General features: G+C 34.0%; 1 protein-coding gene across 2 annotated transcripts in view; it reads right to left on the bottom strand.

Annotated features, from left to right (window-relative positions):
* LOC118181328 (matrix metalloproteinase-2-like) overlaps window positions 1–22,380 on the bottom strand; it is a 109,834-nt gene that overhangs the window by 14,567 nt on the left and 72,887 nt on the right. For both annotated transcript variants that reach the window (XM_035350445.2, XM_085812694.1), the window contains one exon: window positions 3,996–4,285. In XM_035350445.2, coding sequence (XP_035206336.1) covers window positions 3,996–4,285 — 290 coding nt within the window. The remainder of the gene's footprint in view (window positions 1–3,995; window positions 4,286–22,380) is intronic.

The following is a 22,380-nucleotide window of genomic DNA, read 5'->3' as shown; positions in this document are numbered from 1 at the left end:
AATATTTTTAAACAATTATTTTTTATTTTTTGGTACAGCTTAGTTAATTCTGAAGAACTTGAATTATCTGTGTCATTTCTTCTTCTTCCGAGGTCATGTTAAGGTCGCTATTTATTTATTTATCGACATATTTAATTTTTTCTTTGACTCAGTTTAAACAAAACTGGTGTGATGTAACAGTATACAGTGGGTAAAAAAAGTATTGGCAATTGCCTGTAATTGATCACATTAGCTAACAAAGGAAAATGCTTGACATAACGAACACAGGAGGTAATAAACACACAAATCTAATTAAACTTCCCTTTTAATATGCGTTTTGCACAAAACGCACAACAAAAACATAAACTTGCTTGTCAAAAAAGTATTGGCAAAATTCTAACTACTATGCAAATTTTGTTGTGTTGAGGTCACTTGTTTAGACTTATAAGAAACCCTATTAGTATAAAATCTGCAGTTCTACTTCAAAACATTTAAAAAAAACTTTCCTTTTAATATGCCTTTTGCACAAAAACACACAACAAAAACAAACTTGCTTGTCAAAAAAGTATTGGCAAAATTCTAACTGCTATGCAAATTTTGTTGTGTTGAGGTCACTTGTTTAGACTTATAAGAAACCCTGTTAGTATAAAATCTGCAGTCCTACTTCAAAACATTTAAAAAAACTTTCCTTTTAATATGCCTTTTGCACAAAAACACACAACAAAAACAAACTTGCTTGTCAAAAAAGTATTGGCAAAATTCTAACTGCTATGCAAATTTTGTTGTGTTGAGGTCACTTGTTTAGACTTATAAGAAACCCTGTTAGTATAAAATCTGCAGTTCTACTTCAAAACATTTAAAAAAACTTTCCTTTTAATATGCCTTTTGCACAAAAACACACAACAAAAACAAACTTGCTTGTCAAAAAAAGTATTGGCAAAATTCTAACTGCTATGCAAATTTTGTTGTGTTGAGGTCACTTGTTTAGACTTATAAGAAACCCTGTTAGTATAAAATCTGCAGTCCTACTTCAAAACATTTAAAAAAACTTTCCTTTTAATATGCCTTTTGCAAAAAAACACACAACAAAAACAAACTTGCTTGTCAAAAAAGTATTGGCAAAATTCTAACTGCTATGCAAATTTTGTTGTGTTGAGGTCACTTGTTTAGACTTATAAGAAACCCCGTTAGTATAAAATCTGCAGTCCTACTTCAAAACATTTAAAAAATATTATTTTGCTAATACTGTGATAAAATGACTTTGGAGTCAAAGAACTTGGATATTAATTTAAAAACCTGATAATTCAGTTCAGAAATGAGGGTTTAACTTGCTGTTCTATAAGAATACAACTGAATGTAAATTTATTTACTATTAGAAGTATTGTAAAAAAGTTCAATGAGACAAGATCAACGGAAAATAAGATTAGAAGTAGACAGCCTTGAATATTTTTTTGCAATGGAAAAACATGACATTATTAAAAAGGTTAGGAAAAACCCTAAAATAAGTGCACCCCAGTTAGCCAAAGATGTTGCTAATACTTCACATAAAACTTTTCGTGTACCAACCATAAGGAATGTTTTACATGAAGGAAGTTATTATGGAAGTGCAACTAAACACAAACCTTTCATTTCAGAAATAAGCAAGAGAAAAAGCTTAGATTTTGCAAAATGTCATGTTAATTTATCAGGTGAGTTTTGGAACACAAACTCGCCTGTTTATTTTCTCGAATACAAATTTAACACTTTCGGGAATGATGGACGACAATATGTGTGGAGGCAGCCAAACATTGAACTGGGTTTTCATATTTAACACCGACTGTGAAACATGATGGAGGGAGTGTCATAGTTTGGGGCTGTATAGCAGCAAACAGAGTTGGTAACCTGGCATTATGACAGCACGTAAGTACCTTGATATATTGCTCTTTGACTTGGAATTGAGTGCCTAAAATCTTGGCTTAGGAACATCATTCGTGTTTCAACAGGACAATTACCCTGAGGATACAACAAAACTCACTCAAGAGTGCTTACTCTATAACGCCTTCTCGCCACTTAAAGATACTGCCTCAACCGCCTAATATAAATACGATTGAAAATTTATGGCACAAATTGAACCCAGAATTCAGAAAACATAAAATTTCCAGTAAAGATGAACTTAAGCATATACAAGAACGGTACAAAAAGTGTAAAAGTACAATCAAGACAAGGTTTTCTCTGTGAGAAATAGATTACGAACTATTCTAAATGGAAAGGTATGAATACAAAGTATTAAATTTTGTTCCCACATTTTGCTGTATGATGTGCCAATACTTTTTTGACATGCAAATTTACATTTTTATTGTATATTTTGTGTAAAAGGCATATTAAAATGAAAGTTTCGTTAGATTTATTTCATTATTACCTTCTGTGTTCGTTATGTCTAGATAAAATTGTCAAACATTTCCTTTGTTAGCTAATATGATCAATTATAGGCAATTGCCAATACTTTTTTTACCCATTGTACAAGAGGAAGTTTATCAAATTATGTAACGTAATATGCTCTGGAATATAATTTCAAGATTTCACGTTTTGTGCACTGGAGTATTCGCTGAGTTATGTGTCACAGATGTAGGTAAACATTGCATTTCCTTCTATGGTGTCTGATAAAGATGAGCAATAAATTGAGGAAAAGGAAAAACAACTGTTAAAATAAACATCCAGGCCTTTCCAATATTGAAGCTGTCAAATATGTTCAGAATAACCAGAAAGAACAATTAATTGTAGTTCAGATAGTACGTTTGACTTCATAAGAAGAGTTTTGCTAATGATGAAATGTATTTTACACAACAGGAAACATAATTCGAATAAATGAACAATTCTAATAACTGAAATTCAGATAATCGACACAACTGTACTTAAAGAAATGGATTGTTGGAATATTTGATCAATCGAATAATAACTGGAGTTTGGGTTCCCCCCCCTCCTATTTTTAGGTGCTTGTGCATTTGGGCTCGGCTTAATTTCTAAAATTAGAAGTGTCGGAGCCCTATGGAAGACTGAGGAACAAAAGAAAAAATAAATAAATAAAATAGCTTAAAATTAGAGAAGAGATAAAAAGAAATATAATAAGTTATTAAATTAATTTTAAAATGGTTAAATAAAAAAAATATTGGACCTTGTCTTATTTGGGGCATTGGCTGAAATTACAATTCCACTTAGAAGCTAAGAAGCAACTCAGTCAATCGCCATCTGAGTTTAAGTCCTGATTATATGTATAATGCACTATTCCAAGGGATGACAGGTACCACTCGTTTTTTGCAGCACACCAAGGAAAAAAGATAAAACGATTAAAGCTCCACAAAGGAGAACAGGAAGAATTCTAGAAACAGTATTTGAATACCGAAGGAAATTTTAATGGAAAAGTGTAGCTTTGGAAATAAAGAGGGAAAAGTTCCAAGACTTTCTGATCGCAATGCCCTGCCGATATAATTCTAGCCGTCAAGCAGAAATTTTCCCCGACTACGATTCGGTAACAACATGAGAATAAATTTAAGACTTCTCTGTACAGGTGACAGCAGTGATCCTCCCGTTTGGTTACATCATTTAGAACGTCTGCAGGACTTCTGCAATAGGAAGGAAGTCACTATCATGGAACGCGCACAACCAGATCACTTTTAGTACTTTGAGAAACCCAAAATTTGCCCACTGTGATAAATTCATTGCACATCCTGAAGAATAAGCCTTTGACATATGATTGGATGGCTTTCTTTCCTTAAAAGTCGCAACCTACGTGTAAGGGAAAGACAGACCTGCTTTCAGTAGTTAGAATTTATTTTTAAGGCATGTTTACTACTGAAAAAAAATTTATCTGCCAAAATTGTGGTTCACTTATATAAAAGAAGTTCCAGAGTCCTTTTATTTAAGACTCTGGTGCACTCTGGCTGAAATAATATTTCTTGAAAACTGAGAAGTACCTGAGCCGGTCACCGGCGCATTTTAAGCTCTGTTTGGACTTAATCAAGTAAAATAAGACCAATTACCATCATCTTCAGTTTCGGGTTGCGAAGGCAGCCATTTCTCTTCGGCATCGAAATGAGCATCTCCTCCGATCCCTTCCCCAGGAAAAAATGCATGGGCGAGAACCGAACCTTCCCCATCAAAGGGGTATCCATCTCCATGCTGGCCTTTCAAGAAAGAGACGAAGATGTCGGCTGTGTTTCCTCGCACCTCTGTGAACGTCAGGGCAGAGACTTCGCTCCAGATATTGAATGCTCTGCGCAACTGTGCACGCACCATACGAACATCAGCCGCCGAATCATTGCTTTTGACTCTGTAAAGAAACGAATACCAAGAAATTACAGTGGATTCTGTTTAATCATGAAGAAGATCTGAGACTGCTGTGGTGAATGAGACGCTATCAAATCAAGATTTATTATCATTAAACAGTTTAGAGCATAAATTAGTCACAATGAAAAACTATTGTGCAAAACCACGTCAAAAGCCACTCAAAGTTGTTAGAGGCAAAACCACAAACCAAAGTGGCCTTTGATCTAAGTTTTTTGCAAAATTTTCTGTTGTTAGTAATTTAATATAAATAAGTACGTTCAAAAGTCGTTAATCCGGACTCGTCGGGACTTCGGCGATTCCGGATTATAGATCATCAGTTTAAATCTGGTAAGATGGCATGCAAAAATTATAAAATTAAAAATATGAAACCGTAATTTATAAAATAAAGAACAATTATGATCTAAAGGGTATCAAAATTAACAAAAAAAAAAAAAAAAAAAGCTTAACATTTATTTGTTTACTTTATTAAACATTTCTTTCAATGTAAGTTGCTTCATTTTATGTGATAATACTTTCTCTTTAATTCTATAAACAGACATAATTTCTTCTTCAGTTAAAGTTCCACTATTCAAGTCCTATAATTGCTGTGTCGAGAATACCGACTAATTTGTCAATCGAAATTTTTTCGTTTTCAATATCCTCTGTGTCACTTTCTTCACTATCGGAAGCGAATTATAATGACGAGGAATTTGATTTAAATCATATCAAAGACGGAGTACATCGAGATGAAATACTACACTTAGTAAGGAATTATAAGCCAAATAAAATACAGTCAAAAGTCATTAATCTGGACTCGTCGGGACTTCGGCGATTCCGGATTATCGATTTTTCCGGATTATAGATCATCAGTTTAAATCTCATAAGATGGCATGCAGAAATTCTAAAATTAAAAATATGAAACCGTAATTTATGAAATAAAGAATAATTACGATCTAAAGGGTATCAAAATTTACAAAAAAAAAAAAAAAAAAAAAAAAAAAAAAAGCTTAATATTTATTTGTTTACTTTATTAAACATTTCTTTCAATGCAAGTTGTTTAAGTTGCTTCGTTTTATGTGATAATACTTTCTCTTTAATTCTATAAACAGACATAATTTCCTGTTCAGTTACAAAGTTCCGCTGTTCAAGTCCCGTTAATTGCTGTGCCGAGAATACCGACTAACTTGTCAATCGAAATTTTTTCGTTTTCACTAACCTCTCTGTCACATTCTTCATGTCTTTATCCATTTTTTGCAGCAATTCCACTTTTGTCTGTTGGACATCGAAACATACTTTCGTTTTGTAGATCCTTTGGAAGTTCCAGCATCGGAAATTCTATTTGACATAATCGAAAGTTCAAGTTTACTTTTATAAAATTGCTCTTACAGTCTGCAAAAAATAATAAGCGGGATCCAATTCGAAGATTAAGGAACAACGCAATCATTAACATTAACTGAAATAGATAATTAGATAATTCCGTTATACATTAAACGCGCAGGCGAAAATGTATTCTGCACTTGCGCACACGCATATGTGCAGTAGTCAAGGTCTTACGCGCACACGTAAAACGCCTGTGCGCATGTGCCAATGCGGCGCATGTGCAGAAAGTTTTTAGCTTTGAGGTCCGGATTATAGATCATTCCGTATTATGGGTGTCCGAATTAACGACTTTTGACTGTAAAAACGTCTGCCCTGAAGATAAGGATAGTGCTGACAACTTCAACAGATCAACTTCCAATTCATTGCACTCCGCGACATTTGATTTTCAGTGCTTGCTGTGGTTGTAGGTGGTGTTATTTGTGTTCATCTGTATATTGTTTTAGCCATTTTTATTTATTTCTGCTGATTTACAGAGCATGCTATGTTATTCAAATTAAGTGTTTTATATAATAACTAATATAATATTAATTATAATTATGCTTTAGCGCTTATAGTTAAGCATTCTAAAAAGAATTGTTAATTATAAAATTCTACGTTTTACAAAAATGAAATAAAAATACCATTGTCAAACATTAAATGCATTATTCCTGATTCCAAAAATTCGTAGGAAGCCATTTCGAACATTCTCATCCTCGTGCAGCTTTAATTAACCGAAATTTTAATTAAAAACTCTGAAAATGATAATTTTTCGCACTCATTTTTCTGAGTGGCAACAGTTTCGCGCACTGGATATAAAAATGCTTCATTTAGAAAAGTAGTTGTTTAGAAAAGTAGTTCATTTAGAACTACTTTTCTAAACAGTAGTTCAGTAAAACAGTAGTTTAAAAAAGTAGTTCATTTAGAAAAGTGTTGCTACTTCTCGCATTCAAATCGTAGAGTTTGTTAAAACAAAAATTTGGAAGTTTTACAAAATATGAAATAAAAATAACATTGTCAAACATTAAACATATATTATATCAGGTCATATTCTAACTTTGAAGAAAGCACGCAGATGCATGTGACGTCAATAAATGTCGAAAATTGTTCGTTAATAATCGCATTTTAAATAAATAGCTGCTGTTGGCAACTTTTTTTGTTTTGGGTTAGTATGATTGACACGATATATTATTGCCACGTTAATTCTTTTATTGATATTGAGAAAAATGTTGTTACATTATATTAAATTTAAATCATGACGTCATACGTCAAAAGTTTTTGTTTTCTGGTTCGGCAATAAAAAAAATTATTTACGAATTGATTGTTTAGAAAGAATGAACTAATTTCTTCCACACTGTATTGTTTTCATACATTTGCTTTTCAGGGCTACACAGAACTTACAAATTTTGCTTTGGTTGAAGCCTGCTAGTTATGTTCAAAGAGTTACTTATGAAATTGATGTAAGCATTTAAAATACGCAAGTACAATTATATTTGACGATGAAGCACATTTGCTTATGGCTTTACTAGAGGGACTTAGAAAAGCATTTTTAGAGGCCTTTGTTTTTAATGGCTTTTCTAGAGGGATCTATAGGGACTTAGAAACTAATTTTAATTGATATCGTTCGTTCCTTTCAAACGTATTCATTCCTCTCCCCCTCCGAATTAGTTTGAAATTTTAGGTTGAAGAGTTTTGTGTACGTGTTTTGGCAGAATACCAATTAAAGTAACGTTAGTGATGAGGCATAATAACTAGTGTCTACGTTACCGTGAAAGACCGAAATTGGAGAATGTCGACTTTCACCGGAGAATATCAACATTCACCAAATACGTCGGTGAAAGACCGAATATTTCACTACATTCTTGTATATTCGGACCCTCACCGGTGTATGTCGACAATCACAGATAGGCTCTGGTGAAAGTCGAAAAGAGAGGTCATAAAGTGCCATAATAGTTTAAGTTGTTGCAATAAATAAGATTTGAATCATATAATTTAGTAAGTTTTTTAAGACTGTTATTTTATTTTCTCATTTAGAACGTACTGTATAATTAAGTAAGATTTTAGCTTCTATTATTTTCCTTTCTCATTTTGAATGTATTGTGTGTTTTAGGTTCTCATGTTCTTATTTCGTCTCAAGCAGTATTATTCGCGACTGGCAGGCAAGCAGTATTATTCGCGACAGTATTATTTGCGACTGCGTTTATTCGCGACTGAATGACGGAGAAGAAAATATAATATTGTTATATGTTCAACATTCACCATTAGTACAGGGTGAATGTCGACATTAACCGGTGTAAGTCAGAAATAAGAGTATGTGAAAATATTTCGGACATACACCAAGAGACTATGTGAATGTTGACATTCACCGGTGAAAGTCGACATTCTCCAGATTTCGGTGTTTCACCGTAACATCTATAATATAAGATATCTTTGAATTACCTAGTAAAAAAATGCAACAACACATTAAAAAGGAAATTGGGATTTAATATAACTCAAGAACATTTTTAAAGCAAATCTAATTACAGATTTCCTGTAACCGTTTCCAGTGTTGTCACTTCCAGATGATACCAGATTCTTCCATCAGACGAGAGTCGATTCTTTCCCGTCCTAGTCCCTCACTCAAGGAGGTTGTGTTGGTAATTAAACAGCACAGCCCGTTTGAGCGAGGAACCAATCGAGGGATATAGATCAGGTATGCAGTAGAACCACGGTGGCAACATCAGCTGACGAAACGTTATCATTCATGGTAAACAGAAAGCATCAAAGATGAGAGCAGTTTTTAAATTTTTAACTGATTCACTTATAGCATCATTTATCATTACAAATTTATACATTTTTTATAATAAGGCGATCAATCAATGGTAGCAGAAAGAATAAGATCTAAGTATTGGTCTAAAACAACCAAATGCACTTTTAGCTCCATGCTACGATATTGGGATTCCAGCAAATCAACCCGAGGTGAAATGAAAGCTTCGCGCTACTGAATACAGTTAACTATAACTTTCAACAAGAGATGGCGCCACCAGCGGAAAATTCTTCACGGAGCGAATTTCGGTTTCAGGTTTCCTTTAATTTAACTGATATTTAGTTCATGAATATAAAATCTACTTTTATTCAGGGTCTGGTATTTATTAACATTTTTTAAACTTTTTGTTTTTTAATTTATAAAACACGTTAAAAAATAATTTAAATATATGTAAATGTTACCTGTTTTTCCACTTTCGAAAAGGCAAGAGGGGAATGATCTACCAATGGCGAAAGGGGCAAAACAGGTTAAGGGATAATTCACCGGATAAAATCCACAATAATTTTCGTTAATCTGAAATCGGTCGATGAGAAATATACAATACATTTCTTTAAAAAAAAAAAGGGGGGGGGAATTATTTCAGGATTGCTAAACCTCCAGATACGAGTTCAATTCGTTCCATCATTGAGCTCGTATAGCGAATTCCTTATGTTTAGAAATAAACTTCTCCACTGAAAATAATCGAAATCCATTTAATCCGTTCCGAACTCCCAAAAATATCAACATAAAAATAAATTTTTCTAATAATATAACCATAGATTACCTTTATGATAACTTCCGGCACCAACCTTAACTGTTTCTCGTTAATGCGCAACAGCTTCTAGGAGTTTTGGACGGTGCTTCGGCAAATCTTCGCCAATTCTGTCACTCTTACCCCACGTTCATGTTGATCTATGATTTCTTTCTTAATTTCAATGCCCATGGCTTCCTTATTTTTCTTTGCAGCGCTATGGGGGGGCAACGTTCTTCTTCGCAGGCATCGTAAAATAATTATTTTCAAGTTAAATGTAATAAACAATTGATTCACAAGCGCACAAACACGTAGATCAAAGAACACCGAGTGATTTGACGAGGGTAATAGGCAAATGGCGCCACGCATACCAACGACCTGGCTCATTGCTCGTTACTTGAGTCAATGCTCGTATTTAGAGACGAATGTTTTGCTCATACTTTCCTCGTATCTCGAATTTCTCGCACATCGAGTAGTATCTAGACATGTTATTAAGGACACAAAGGTTTCTGTATAAAGGCACGTAATTATTCGGCGTGATAAATTAATTATGTTCTAAATTATAGCTGTTACGTATGCAGTTAACAAAGTAAAACAAATATTCGCATTATTAAATAAGTTTATCGCTTGCCTGATATTAGAAGCAAGCCCTTCGTGGGAAGATTGCACCTGTCATTGGCAAGAGCCTTTTGAACGGGTCCTAGAATCTCCCACCCCTTTCCCTATCACCACCCTCTCCAAAGGATTTCGGCACGCCGCATATTCAGGGATATCCATAGCTTCACCGGGATTCGAGTAAACGAGAAGGTCCGGAGTTGGAATCTCGGTGAGGCATGAATAGTTTTTCTCATTTCCTGCTCCGAAATAAAATGTCTAAGAATTTCTACTCGATTAAAGATTTTTAAGTTTTCTAAATTGGTAACAATAGGCATTTGTATCCATTTCTAAATTTCTAAATTGGTAATCCATTTCTAAATTGGTAACAATAGACATTTTCTAAATTGGTAACAATAGACATTTTCTAAATTGGTAACAATAGACATTTGTATCCATTTCTAAATTTCTAAATTGGTAACAATAAATTTCTAAATTCGTAATCCATTTCTAAATTGGTAACAATAAATTTCTAAATTGGTAATCCATTTCTAAATTGGTAACAATAGACATTTGTATCCAGTAGACATTAACTTCCTTGTATGAAGTAAAGGAAGTATTGTAATCCCAAAAATTTCGGGTATCATATTTCAACCGTTCTCGAAACCATCTGAACTATGTTTTTGCCAAAAAGGATCGTAAAATGGATTCAGAAGAGATTTTTTTCTTTATGTTTGTGCGTGTGTACGTACGTATCTCGGATAATTCAAGAACGAGTAGCCATAGAATAATAAAATTTTGTATATAACAAACAACTACTTAAAAAAAAAAAATCTGAAATGTTTCAGATTTTAAATTACGTCCAAAGGGGCGTTTTTTAACATTTTGTGTGTTACCTTTCTTTATTAAATATCATGTTCCTCGCACTTAAACCATAAGATCCAGTGCAACAGCAATATCGCAAAATAGTTTTAAAACGAGCCTATCTTTAGAATTTCCGATACAGAGACTCACGCGCTGGAGATAAAAATGTTTTTTCTGCACAACGTTGCCATTGCTCGCTTTGAAATCCTTGAGTTTGTTAATCAAAAATTCGTCAAAGTTTTAAAAAATAGAAAATCGATCATAAAACAAATTTCAAATTTGGTCTTCCACATGCTCATATTCGTTGGAGGATTACGTTATTCAAAATTCGATGACTCTATGTACCGTTATTTTATGACAATGTGAGAAATATACATACATTTACACAGATTTTCATTATTTAATTTCTTCAAATACAATGCAGGACTCTAACATTTTGTGGCAACAGTTTGAAAAGTGAACGGACATTTATGAGTCCGACGCAAAATGCCAAAACGAAACTAATAGTCCTTCGGGATTCAAATCCCTTTGGACTAATAACATGCAGTTGTGCAATCGTCTGCACCAATATGTATGTATCACTCTTTTACCTCGTTGGGTGAGCTTAGTTTTTTTCTTATATGTTGCCAAATTGAGCATTTTTTGCTTTTTAAAGGTGATTGAATTATGTGGTTTTTATGTCTTTAACTTAATCTGCATGTAATAATTGTTGAATTATCAGAAATTTAAGTTTAAGTGGCGAGTTAAGCCTAACGAACCGGCATTTGTTTACATTTGAAACTCGGTAGAATACAAGGAGGTTGTAGAATACTGAATTAAATCAGTTTCTGCACCTTCATAGTCTTTTTGCCGAGTGGGACTAAAAGTAAATTTTAAATTTTGTACGCCAAAAAAAATCTGCCTTTTTGCGCGCTGGCCGAATTGCTTGTCTCTACGTTAAAAACTCTAATTTTAATTGTAACAAAAAAAAAAATTTTTTTTTTTATTTGTTTTAACTGTCTTTGGTATTTATGTTTTTCTGTATTTTACAGTTTTTAAGTAAGATGTTTTTATATACTTTTGCTTTGCCGTAAAGCTAGAACAAAATTAATTGAATGCGAAATCTATCTCTAATGTAATTTTAAGAAGTAAGTTTAAATGAAATGCATAAAAAAAAAATGTGTATAATTTACTAGGCCATACAAGGAAGTTATGTGGTGTCTACATCAGATTTTTATTGAAAAAGTGAACAGTCGGTGAGTATGCGAGTTTGTTGCATTGTGGAGAGATAGTAGCAACCAAAGTTCCCAGATTTTGAAAACATACCCAAACACGTATAAGGTCCCAGCTTCTTAGCATGCCTTCATGGTGTAGTGATAAGCACGCTCGGTGCGTATTAGAGACGTCTGTGGTTCGAGTCTCGGCGAGGGCATTGCTCATTTTTCATCTCTCCTGCTTCGAAATAACCTATTAACCTATTGTCTCTACACACGTAAATCTCGAAGCCTGAAATTCGCCGGCTTTAAATGTATTTTATATTTTGTGTGAATTTAACGCTAGTTAGTCCAAAGGGGCAATTTGCCCTAAAGGGATATTATTTTTGTTTTGGCATTTTGCGTTGGTTCACTATAAATGCCCCGATTCACTTTTCAAAGAGAATTTGTTTGAAAATTTTAATTGTTGCCACCAAATATTATCACGTTGTATTATATTTAAATAAATTAAATAATGAAGAATCTGCATCAATGTATGTATGTTTCTCGCATTGTGATAAAACAACGGTACCTAGAGCCATCCAATTTTGAATAACGTAAGTCTCCACCCGAATATGGGCATCTGGAAGATAAAATTTGGAATTTGTTTAATATCTATTTCATATTTTGAAACACTTCAACGAATTTTTGATTAAGTTAAATAAAAGTACAATAATATTTAACTGATTTTTCACATTTTAAAATTTTTAATCGTATACTCTTTTTGATTTATTACTCAGCAACCTCAATTTAATTGTAATTATTTAATGCTTGCAATATTTTTTAATGAAATTTGCTTCATTTTCCTGAAAGGAAAAAAAAAATCCCTTTTTCCCTTTCTCGATGACAGTGGTTCGAGTGCGCGCTAATTTTATATCAAGGTTTTAGGTAAAGAATCGGCTCCGTTGTGACGTCATCGCGCACATGGTTAGAATCGCATAGAAAGATCAAAGCAGAGGTCAAGATCGAGAGTGCTTTTAACCTCTTCCAGCTCCGATTCTACTACTAAAAAAATACAGACGACTTGTTCGGTCTTTTTTTTTTTTTTTTTTTTTTCTGGTTTGCCCCCCACCGCGATGACTGCTTCTTGGAATTTTGGATAACTCAATTTCGCAAAATGTCAAAAATATCTGGATTAAAATTTTCGAGCCTAATCTTTCTGTCTACATCGGAAGCCATTTAAACTAAAACTTTCTATTAGTTTATTAAATGTGCACTGACGTCAGATACGTCTCAGCGGAATTTCAAAATTTTAAACCTCTTTATGAAATGTTATTTATATTTATCTAGCATTACCATACCATTTCAGATCCATGAAATCTTGTCAGTTATGCGACTGCACGAGAGAAAAGATTATAGTCTTCAACGATCTTAGCACACAGCCACTTTCAGTAATGTTGCCATTCTACGTTTTATAAGATCTTTAATTTATCTTTTAAATTAAACTTTTAATTAATGGTTGTGATTCAAAAACAGTAAATAAGCTTAATAATTAAAATATCTTTAACTGTCAATACATATTTCAAATACCTGCATAATGTCTGCCTATTAGTCATGCCTATTAGTATGCTAAGTTTTGCCTATTAGTCATGCCACGCATACCGGTAGAGCCTAAATCAATAGGCAGAACCGGTAAAGCAATAAACCACAACCACGCGACTCGTTAAGTGTTGCCATTGCACGAAATTCAAGATCTTTATCTTCAACGTGCCCTCGCACATAGCAAGTTCTCCAAAACATAAAATTTTTAATTTAGCTTTCATTCGCGATCAGTTCGCAACTGTTTGAGAGACTGGACACTTTAAAAGTTACAAACGCATTTCTCGATAACATAAGTCTTCATTTTGAGTCTATCTGGGTGATACGATTCGAATGTATTTTACTTGTAATACACATTTACTTTATGATTACGAACATTGTCAGCATTATTATAATTAATTAGAAATCTTCGTAATACCATATACTACACGTTTTCTGGGAAAATGATCATCATAAAGACGTGATGTTTAATATTTATATTAATTTATAGTCTCAGAAATAATGATCACTCCTGCAGGTGATCAGGCTAGGTAGCTAATTGGCAAGAAAACTTTTACTCCGCTTTTGACGTTAAAAATATCCTTAGGAGAAGTTTTCCAAAATGTTTGAACCTCTATCTTACCATACAATGTATTTACCATCCAGTAAACTTTGTCAAGTGTTGCCACTGCACTAAACAGGGCACTGCAGCAGGCTAAACCATTGGTCACCAGTGTCTTTGGTTTAATTTTATTTTAATTGTTTAGCAAATTTATTCTAGGGTGATGAGACTTTGTGCTGCCCAATTCTGACACTTAACGCGATTTGGCGCCCGCCCCTGCCTGTGAAATGACCGCCAGTGATAATCAGTTAATGGTCACCGGTGATCAACAGCCTTCACGAGCAATGTTATGCTTCGATTTAATTTAATTTTAATTATTTAATTTAATTTACTGAGCTGCTCCATATCCATGACCATATGTATCCTAGGTCACTAGAGACCAAAGCCGCTGACAGTCACCTTATAAGGTATTTCTCACGCCTTCTTTGCATGCCTTCGTGGTGTAGTGGTCGGCACGCTCGGCTCGTATTCGAGAGGTCCGTGGTTAGAGTCCCGGTGAGGGCATTGCTCATTTTTCACCTACTTCTTTTTCAAAAAAAAATATCTCTACAGTGACGCCCGAACTAAAAACATTAGTGGATGATGATTCTCCACCACCAGGATCTGGCAATTGGGTCCCCTAAACCCCAGTAACACTTTAAAAAAAGGGGGTATATAAGACATTTCGCCCCGCCTTCTCAGCATGCCTTCGTAGTGTAGTGGTTCTGCACGCTGGGCCAGTATTAAAGAGGTCCGTGGTTCGATTCCAGGCGAAGGCGATTGCTCATTTTTCATCTTGCCTGCTTCCAAAAAATCTTAATATCTCTACAACCTTCAGTTTAATCTTAACAATATATTATATTATTATAACTGTAAGTATATAAAATTTGTAATATGACCAACTGATAATTTTTATAAGTATGTAAAGTCTATGCCTCTTTGAGAACATACAATATAGACTTTAAAAAGACTATTGAAGAATTATCTTCCAGCTTTGTGAAAAAACAAAATTCAGAAGGGCCTTTTATTCGAACACAATTTAGCAAATCATCCAACACTGGTTACAATAAGCCAAGCACGTGTGGCGTAACAGAAAAACGTAACAAATAATAATTCAAGGTGTGGTAGATGGTAGATTAGCCTAACGGCTCACAGAATACTTTAACGGGTAAGAAGGGCTCTGGTTTGTAGCAAACCGGCGGAACAAAGCTGAAAGGCTAGAACACTCAACGCCGCTAAAGCAAGTTGTTAATAATCACAGCACAACGTGACCTGGAATAGGCAGACAAGCTCTGCACTTCTTTCTACCTCAATCTAAATAAACTCTAAATTTATAGCGATCTCTTTTACATTCTGGCATGAAAAGAGAGTAAAAAGAAAGTCTTTCAACTTAAAATGAACCATTTGATAAAAATAATTAGATATACCTCAAAACTATTATTACTAGAAGATAACACTATATATTGCAGTCCCAGTAAAGAAACATTTTTTACCTTGTGAATAAAAACTAATGACATTTTTTATATCTCATTAAATAAAAAGAAATTTAAGGAGATTAAGAAAAATCTTCTCATTCGGAAGAAGGGTACAGCCAATTCGATGCAAACAGACATTAAAATAATGAAAAAAAGGAACAACGTTTAGTGATTTGACGCTGTTTTGAAACTAAAAAATTTCGAAACATTACTTTGAGATCAAAAACTTCATATTTAATCATTCTTTCGAGGTTGCTTAAATTGGTTTTTGCAGCGAATTTCAACTAATATCGCTGTTTTTTGACGGTACAGAAAACATCTATATTATTTTCAAACGAAAGTGGAGTTCATGATTTAAAAGCTTTCCTTGTAAAATTCTCTTTAATTTAATTAAATTTTCTATTTAAACTAGAATAAAAGCCAGGCATTCAAAACTTAATTATCATAAATTATCGATATTCTTTTGCGAGTCCTTTTATAGCCTCTGGAGAGGCGGAGATTCCAAGAAATGACGTCAGCCAATCCAGTTCACTTTAAATATTTCCAGAACATTCTATAACTATACGTGTAGAAAAAGGCGGGAAAAACAACTTGACTACGGGGCTGTGGATTTAATTCCACGTACTTTCAAATAAGAGAACGTCGCCATTAAAAATGAAAAAGAACATACAGTTAGAATTTTAAGTGTATTCTTGATTATTTTTTTTAATTTAATTATTACATATATATAAGTATAGATTCACTCTTTTAAGACAATTCTACTAAAATTATTCTTAGGAGATAATATAATCAATATTATTTAGTAAATATATATATATACTTTTGGCGCGGCCGATTGCAATCAAAATAAGAGGTGCACAACTACATGTTATAGCAGTCCTATACAAAATTTCAACGTTCTGAGGCTACTCGTTTTTGAGTTATGCGAGATATATACATACATACGTACAGTCGCCACGAAAAAATCTCTTCTGAATTCATTTTAAATCAGTTTATAATTCGTTTTGGAAAAAAGCGTCCTTTATTCTGTCCTTACATACAGATGTCACGCAAAAACATCGTTAAATTGCATTCGATGGCAAACAAAATGGATATTTTCGCTGAAATATGGCATTCGGAATTTTTCTTGATTACAATACTTCCTTTACTTCGTACAAGGAAGTAAAAATCATCTGGAACCCTGGCTGGTCGTCTTTGATAGCGTTCACTGTGTTAGTGATTTCAGAAGGCTTAACCCTTTCCGGCACGCTACCTTTTAAAGTCGGAGTTTTGATAAAAACAAAAGGTAGGCAGTCTAATTAGGCCTAGAGGAGTACACAAGTAAAATTTTGTGAAGATATCACTTATCGTTTTAATTCTGTGGATGTGCCCAAAGTGGCACACTGATTGAATACAGCTTCGAAAAGAGTGTTGAAACGGGCATTGTTGTCAATGAACTGACCGATGAAATGCGGAGAAACAAAGAATACAGACTCTCCCAGTTGTCCTAGATGATCGTTGAGCCCGGTCTGGGCACACCTAGGGTTCGCCCTTTGATTTTAGGCAAGATTTCAAGGTAAAAATTTAAAACTAATATAGAATAAGGAGATTAGCATACAGCCAAAAAAATAATATAGAAATTTCTTTTCAAACAATTCCTTTTAATACCCTAAAAAAAATCTGGAAGATTTCTTTGAAAAATGAGGGTCTTAAAAAAGTAAACATGGCTAAAATATATGGACTGGTTTGTGTCGAGCTGCCATCTACTATAAATAAAGAAGGTTCGAGAAGGTTCAGTAGTAATTTAAAACAGCAATGCGAAATGCTAACGAATAAAAACATTCGCTATGGTATTATTTTATCGTAAATTAACGTCACGTGGAGACTTTTGCAGTTATGTAACAAAGAAAAGATTTCATCATTTAAATAGGATACTCAGCATCCCCCCCCCGCCGAATAACTTGGCTACGAAGGTCAAATGTCTCGTCCAGTAAAATGTCATAAATGCCAAGACATGAAATATCGTAGTGAAAATTATAACACTTCTTCGAGGTGGGAAAGAAGTACTTTAATCAGTCTACTAAAAGCTGCGAAATTTAAAACTGAAATAGATCAAAAATTCTGCTTTTTGATAAGTTACGATTACAGTTAACATCTCTGTGGATTTGACTATTGAATGAATGAAAATAACTTAGTGCTCCTAAATGATAAAATTAAATCTTTACTGTTCAACAAAACTGAAATTCAAACCGAAAAAGTTTCACAGTTTCCAAAGCTCCGGGATTTATTTCAGCTTAAAATGGAATGAACAATAGAGCATCAAAAGATTTTAAAAGTGCATTTATTTATGGATGGTCAAATAAATTTTTAAAAAAATATAGGAATTCTAAAATAAGCATTGCATTCTATGTGATAATTCAAAATTTCATCGTACAATTACATTTTATTCTGGATGCATATATGACAGCACGCAGATAATATAGAAATTTTTTAATCAATATATTCTACAATATTAGAAATCTATATTATTATAACACATGCTGCAAAAGAAAAAAAAAAAAAAAAAAAAGAATTTCTATGCGATTAAAAATCGGAGATAAAATTACTTTTCAAATGATTCACTGGTTACTCGGATGAAGAATATTCTTTTAGGATACGAGTTATAAATAAAAGAAATTTGGCAATGATGAAAACTAACACGTTCTACTGTTTATTTAATAGCCGATAAAAAAATGCATTCCTCCGAGGTGAAAACAATTACACTCCATCGAGGTGTTAATAAGTTACGTTTTAATTTATAATTTCTATTTTGTTTATGAACGTAATTAAGAATTATTACACTAAAATTGTGCTAGAAAGATCATTTTAGAACGACTTTACCTCTATTATTCTTTTTCATCGTACCTCAGCGCAAAGTAGTTGGTGTTCTGCCGTCTGGAGAAGCCGAGAAGAATAATCGTCTGCGTCCAGTTACTCAGGAGAGCTGCCCTTCTCCGTTGCCAGTGTTCCAGCCAAGAAAAGAAAACGATATCATACTCTTCGGTCTTTTTCAACAAGCTGCAGCCTTGGAGTGGCCATGTGACAGGTACTTCCGGTCTGTATTATGTGCTAATGAGCGGAAGAAGGGGGTTCTCCGATAATCAATTTATATTCCTTTTCCTGCTTCTGGACCAGCGCAGATAAGGCATTGCGAAATGGAATACGAATTTGAAAATAAACAGCTCGAGATGTCGGGACGTTCTCTAGCTTTCCTCTGAGGGGCGTTTACCAGAATATTCTGTGACGCCGTGTAACTATATAGTAATGTAATTTACTCATATATAACAAAATATCAGAACGGAATAGAAACACAATCGGCGGGGATATTCGGAAAATTTGGATAACCGTGTTGACTTATTTTATGTTAGAAAGGTCTTCAAAAATGTTTTTCCAAAATTTTTTGGATAGTTACATTACGTGAAGTTTTTTGGTTAACCATTATGTTACTACATTTCGGGTAATGGCAACGTGTGCTTGGTCAATTAAATGTATTTATAATCCACTTGCTTTACACACGCGCCACTGATTAAAACATGACACTTTTTTTTTTTTTTTTTTCCCCAAATAATCATTTTCCGAGTTTTCCCCATTAGATGTAAAGAAAGATCTCCAATTTAATTTCCAACTGTTCTACAAATTTATCAGTTTAGCAATAAACGCACTTTTTAGGAATTCAAATGTTTTCTTTACTTGCTTTTAGCGAAACTACCCTATGGCAGGTAAGTTAGATTAAAGTAATGCATCTAACAACAGAGAGAAAGATACCGCTGTAAAACTTTCTCTAATAAAGATGCAAAAAATACGATTCATAATCATACATTTTTCAGTCTGATGCGATATGTGACCCCCCATAAAAAATTTTGACAGAAAATAAACTAATTCTCTCTCATTATATCAGCAACAATGGCACGCAGTTTCTAATCATTTCTGGTCGTAAAAGCTCAAGCTCCATCCAATATTTCACTTATATTCAATTTAAGTCGATTAAGAGTGGGAAAAAATTTATCATAATTGATCAGAAATTAATAACGCGAACAAACAGACATTCTTCTTTATATACATATAAATTTTCTAAAAACTTAAAAATTTTTGATTCACAGACTCTACGATTTGAAAGCGAGCAGTGGCAACACTTTTCGAAATAGAGCATTTTTATCACCAACGCGCGAGACTGTTGCCACTCAGAAAAATGAGTGCAAAAATTAATGTTTTCGGAGTTTTTAATTAAAATCTCGGCTGATTAAAGTCTCGAAATACCTTCCCACGAATTTTTGGAATCGAGAATAATGTATTTAATGCTTGGCAATGCTATTTTTATTTTATTGTAAAACTTAGAAATTTATTATTTTTTATTATAAATTTATTTTTATTATTTATTACAAACTTTACGTTTTGAAAGCGAGCAATGGCAACAACTTTCGAAATAAAGATTTTCATCACCAGCATGCGAGACTGTTGCCAGTCGGAAAAACGAGGGCGAAAATTATCATTTTTCCGAGCTTTTAATTAATATCTCTGATTTTAGATACTTTTTTGGGGGGGGAGTGGACGCCGACCTTTTCCAGGACCTAGAAAAGAATTGTAGAAAGTTTGGTGACGATATCTATAGTAGTGACAGTTATTAGCGAACAAACAAACGGAGATTTATAATAAGCTAATTTACGATATGTCCGCAAAACATAATACTTTTAATTCATTTTTAATATTTTATCTATTTGTAATGAATTAATAAACTGAATGATTAAAAAGCAATTAAATGCATTTCTTATTTAAATTTTTAATTTTTCAGAAATACATTGTAAGGTGCGTGTTAATTTTATACGTTATTTTTAATTTTGAAACCCTTTCCTTTCAATTCTTGTTTCCCACTTACAACTCCCAGAATGAGTTTTTAGATTCGCGTTGAATGTAAATGAGTCAGAAGGAGTATTTAAGGGAAGTTCAACTTACTTTGAAAGACAGAGCGCTTAGGAGTTCTTAGTGGCGCCTGTTTGCGTTCTGGCTACTTCATTCTTGAATCTATCTTACGTCGGCCGTTTTGTACGTGCCTGTTAATAATCGCTGGCTAATTTAAACTAAGGACCAACTACGCTAGGTATTTGTGTCTAGCTTCGGATAAGTTTATTTTAGTTATATTGGTTTCTTATTCTGATTTAAAAGCCCGAGAAGGGGCCAGCTATTATTATTTCCTTTGAATAAAAGGGTATTTTTATGAGTCTACGTTGTAAGTATGTAGCGTATTCGGAAACTAAGTACCGTTTCATTCTAGCGCCATCGCAGCGCTGTGGTAGGCGTCCCGCGCATGCGCACTAGTCTTTCTTGTTCACTGACTTTCAATTGTCGCCATTTTGGTTGCTCTATGTTGTGTTTTCAAATTGCTGTGCACATTCAAAATGTTTAAGACAATTAGTTCTCCCGCTGACTGTGAGATTCGTGCCGTGATTAAATTTTTTAACGCGAGGAATGTTAAACCGGCCGAAATTTATCGTCAAGTGACAGAAGTTTACGGTGAATACGCGATAAGTGATGGAATGGTGAGAAAGTGGGTAAGAATGTTTAATACAGGTCGAAAAAATGTCCACGCCGAGGCTCGGAGTGATCGGCCTTCTGTTGTCACCAATGATTTGGTAAGGAAAGTTGACGAAGCAATTCGTGAGAACAGACGCTTCACAATGACAACTCTTTCAGAGGCATTTCCAGAAATTTCACGTACTGTTTTGTTCGAAATTGTGTCTGACCGCTTGAATTATCGCAAACTGTGTTCCCGATGGGTTCCAAAAATGCTCACTGATGTTCACAAAACAAAGCAACTTGGTAGTGCCCTGACATTTCTCACGCGGTACAGTGATGACGGAGAAAACTTTTTAAACCAAATTGTGACAGGTGATGAAACTTGGGTGTGTCATTTCACACCAGAATCGAAACAACAATCGATGGAGTGGAGACACACTCATTCTCCTAAAAAACAAAAGTTCAATGTGACAATGTCATCACAAAAAAATCATGTGCACTGTCTTCTGGGATAGGAAAGGCGTTTTGCTTACTGAATTTCTTCCCAGAGGTGAAACCATTAATGCGGCACGATACTGTGAGACTTTAACAAAACTAAAGCGTGCCATTCAAAACAAACGAAGAGGAATGCTCAGTAAAGGAATTGTGTTGCTCCATGACAATGCTCGGCCCCATACTGCTGGTGTCACTCAATCGTTCATTCGACAGTTTCATTGGGAGCAGTTCGATCGCCCGCCGTACAGCCCGGACTTGGCACCGTCCGACTATCACTTGTTCCTGCATATGAAGCGCGAGCTTGGTGGCAAGAGCTTCTGACGATGACACGAAAAATGCTGTGGAGTCGTGGTTATCGAAACTGGCGGGAAGTTTCTTTGACGATGGTATACAAAAACTGGTCACCCGCTATGACAAGTGTTTGATCATTGGGGGAAACTATGTTGAAAAATAGTTCAAGACATGTATTTTCATGTAAAAATAAAATTGGATTCGAAAAAATTGTTTTCCCTTTTTTTTTTTTTTTTTTTTTTTTCAAAACGGTACTTAGTTTCCGAATACGCCTGGTACTTATCGATAAGTTGCTACTTAGTTCACCAGGTTGCTCGACATCTTATACAAAGTAGCAAGGGATATCACAACATATAACTTATACAATTTATAATGCACTGAATTTTATAACATACATAACTGAATATATAACTAATAACTGAATATCTGCAATTATTTTAGTAACTACCGGCCGCCTAAAATATTTTTAATTTCTGCGGCTCGTTAACGTTGTAGTACAAATATTGCAACTGGGGCGCCGTGGAAAAATAACAAAACTGCAAGTGCGCCGCGTATTGAAAACGTTTGGGAAACCCTGCTATATAGTGTAAAAATAATTGCACAAAATA

Source organism: Stegodyphus dumicola, chromosome 1 (genome assembly GCF_044657685.1).
Source record: "Stegodyphus dumicola isolate Sdum_Otavi_A_Nest chromosome 1, ASM4465768v1".
Taxonomy (NCBI): Eukaryota; Metazoa; Arthropoda; class Arachnida; order Araneae; family Eresidae; genus Stegodyphus; species Stegodyphus dumicola.
Note: the sequence above shows the minus strand (reverse complement) of the source record. Positions and strands in the feature narration are given on the sequence as shown.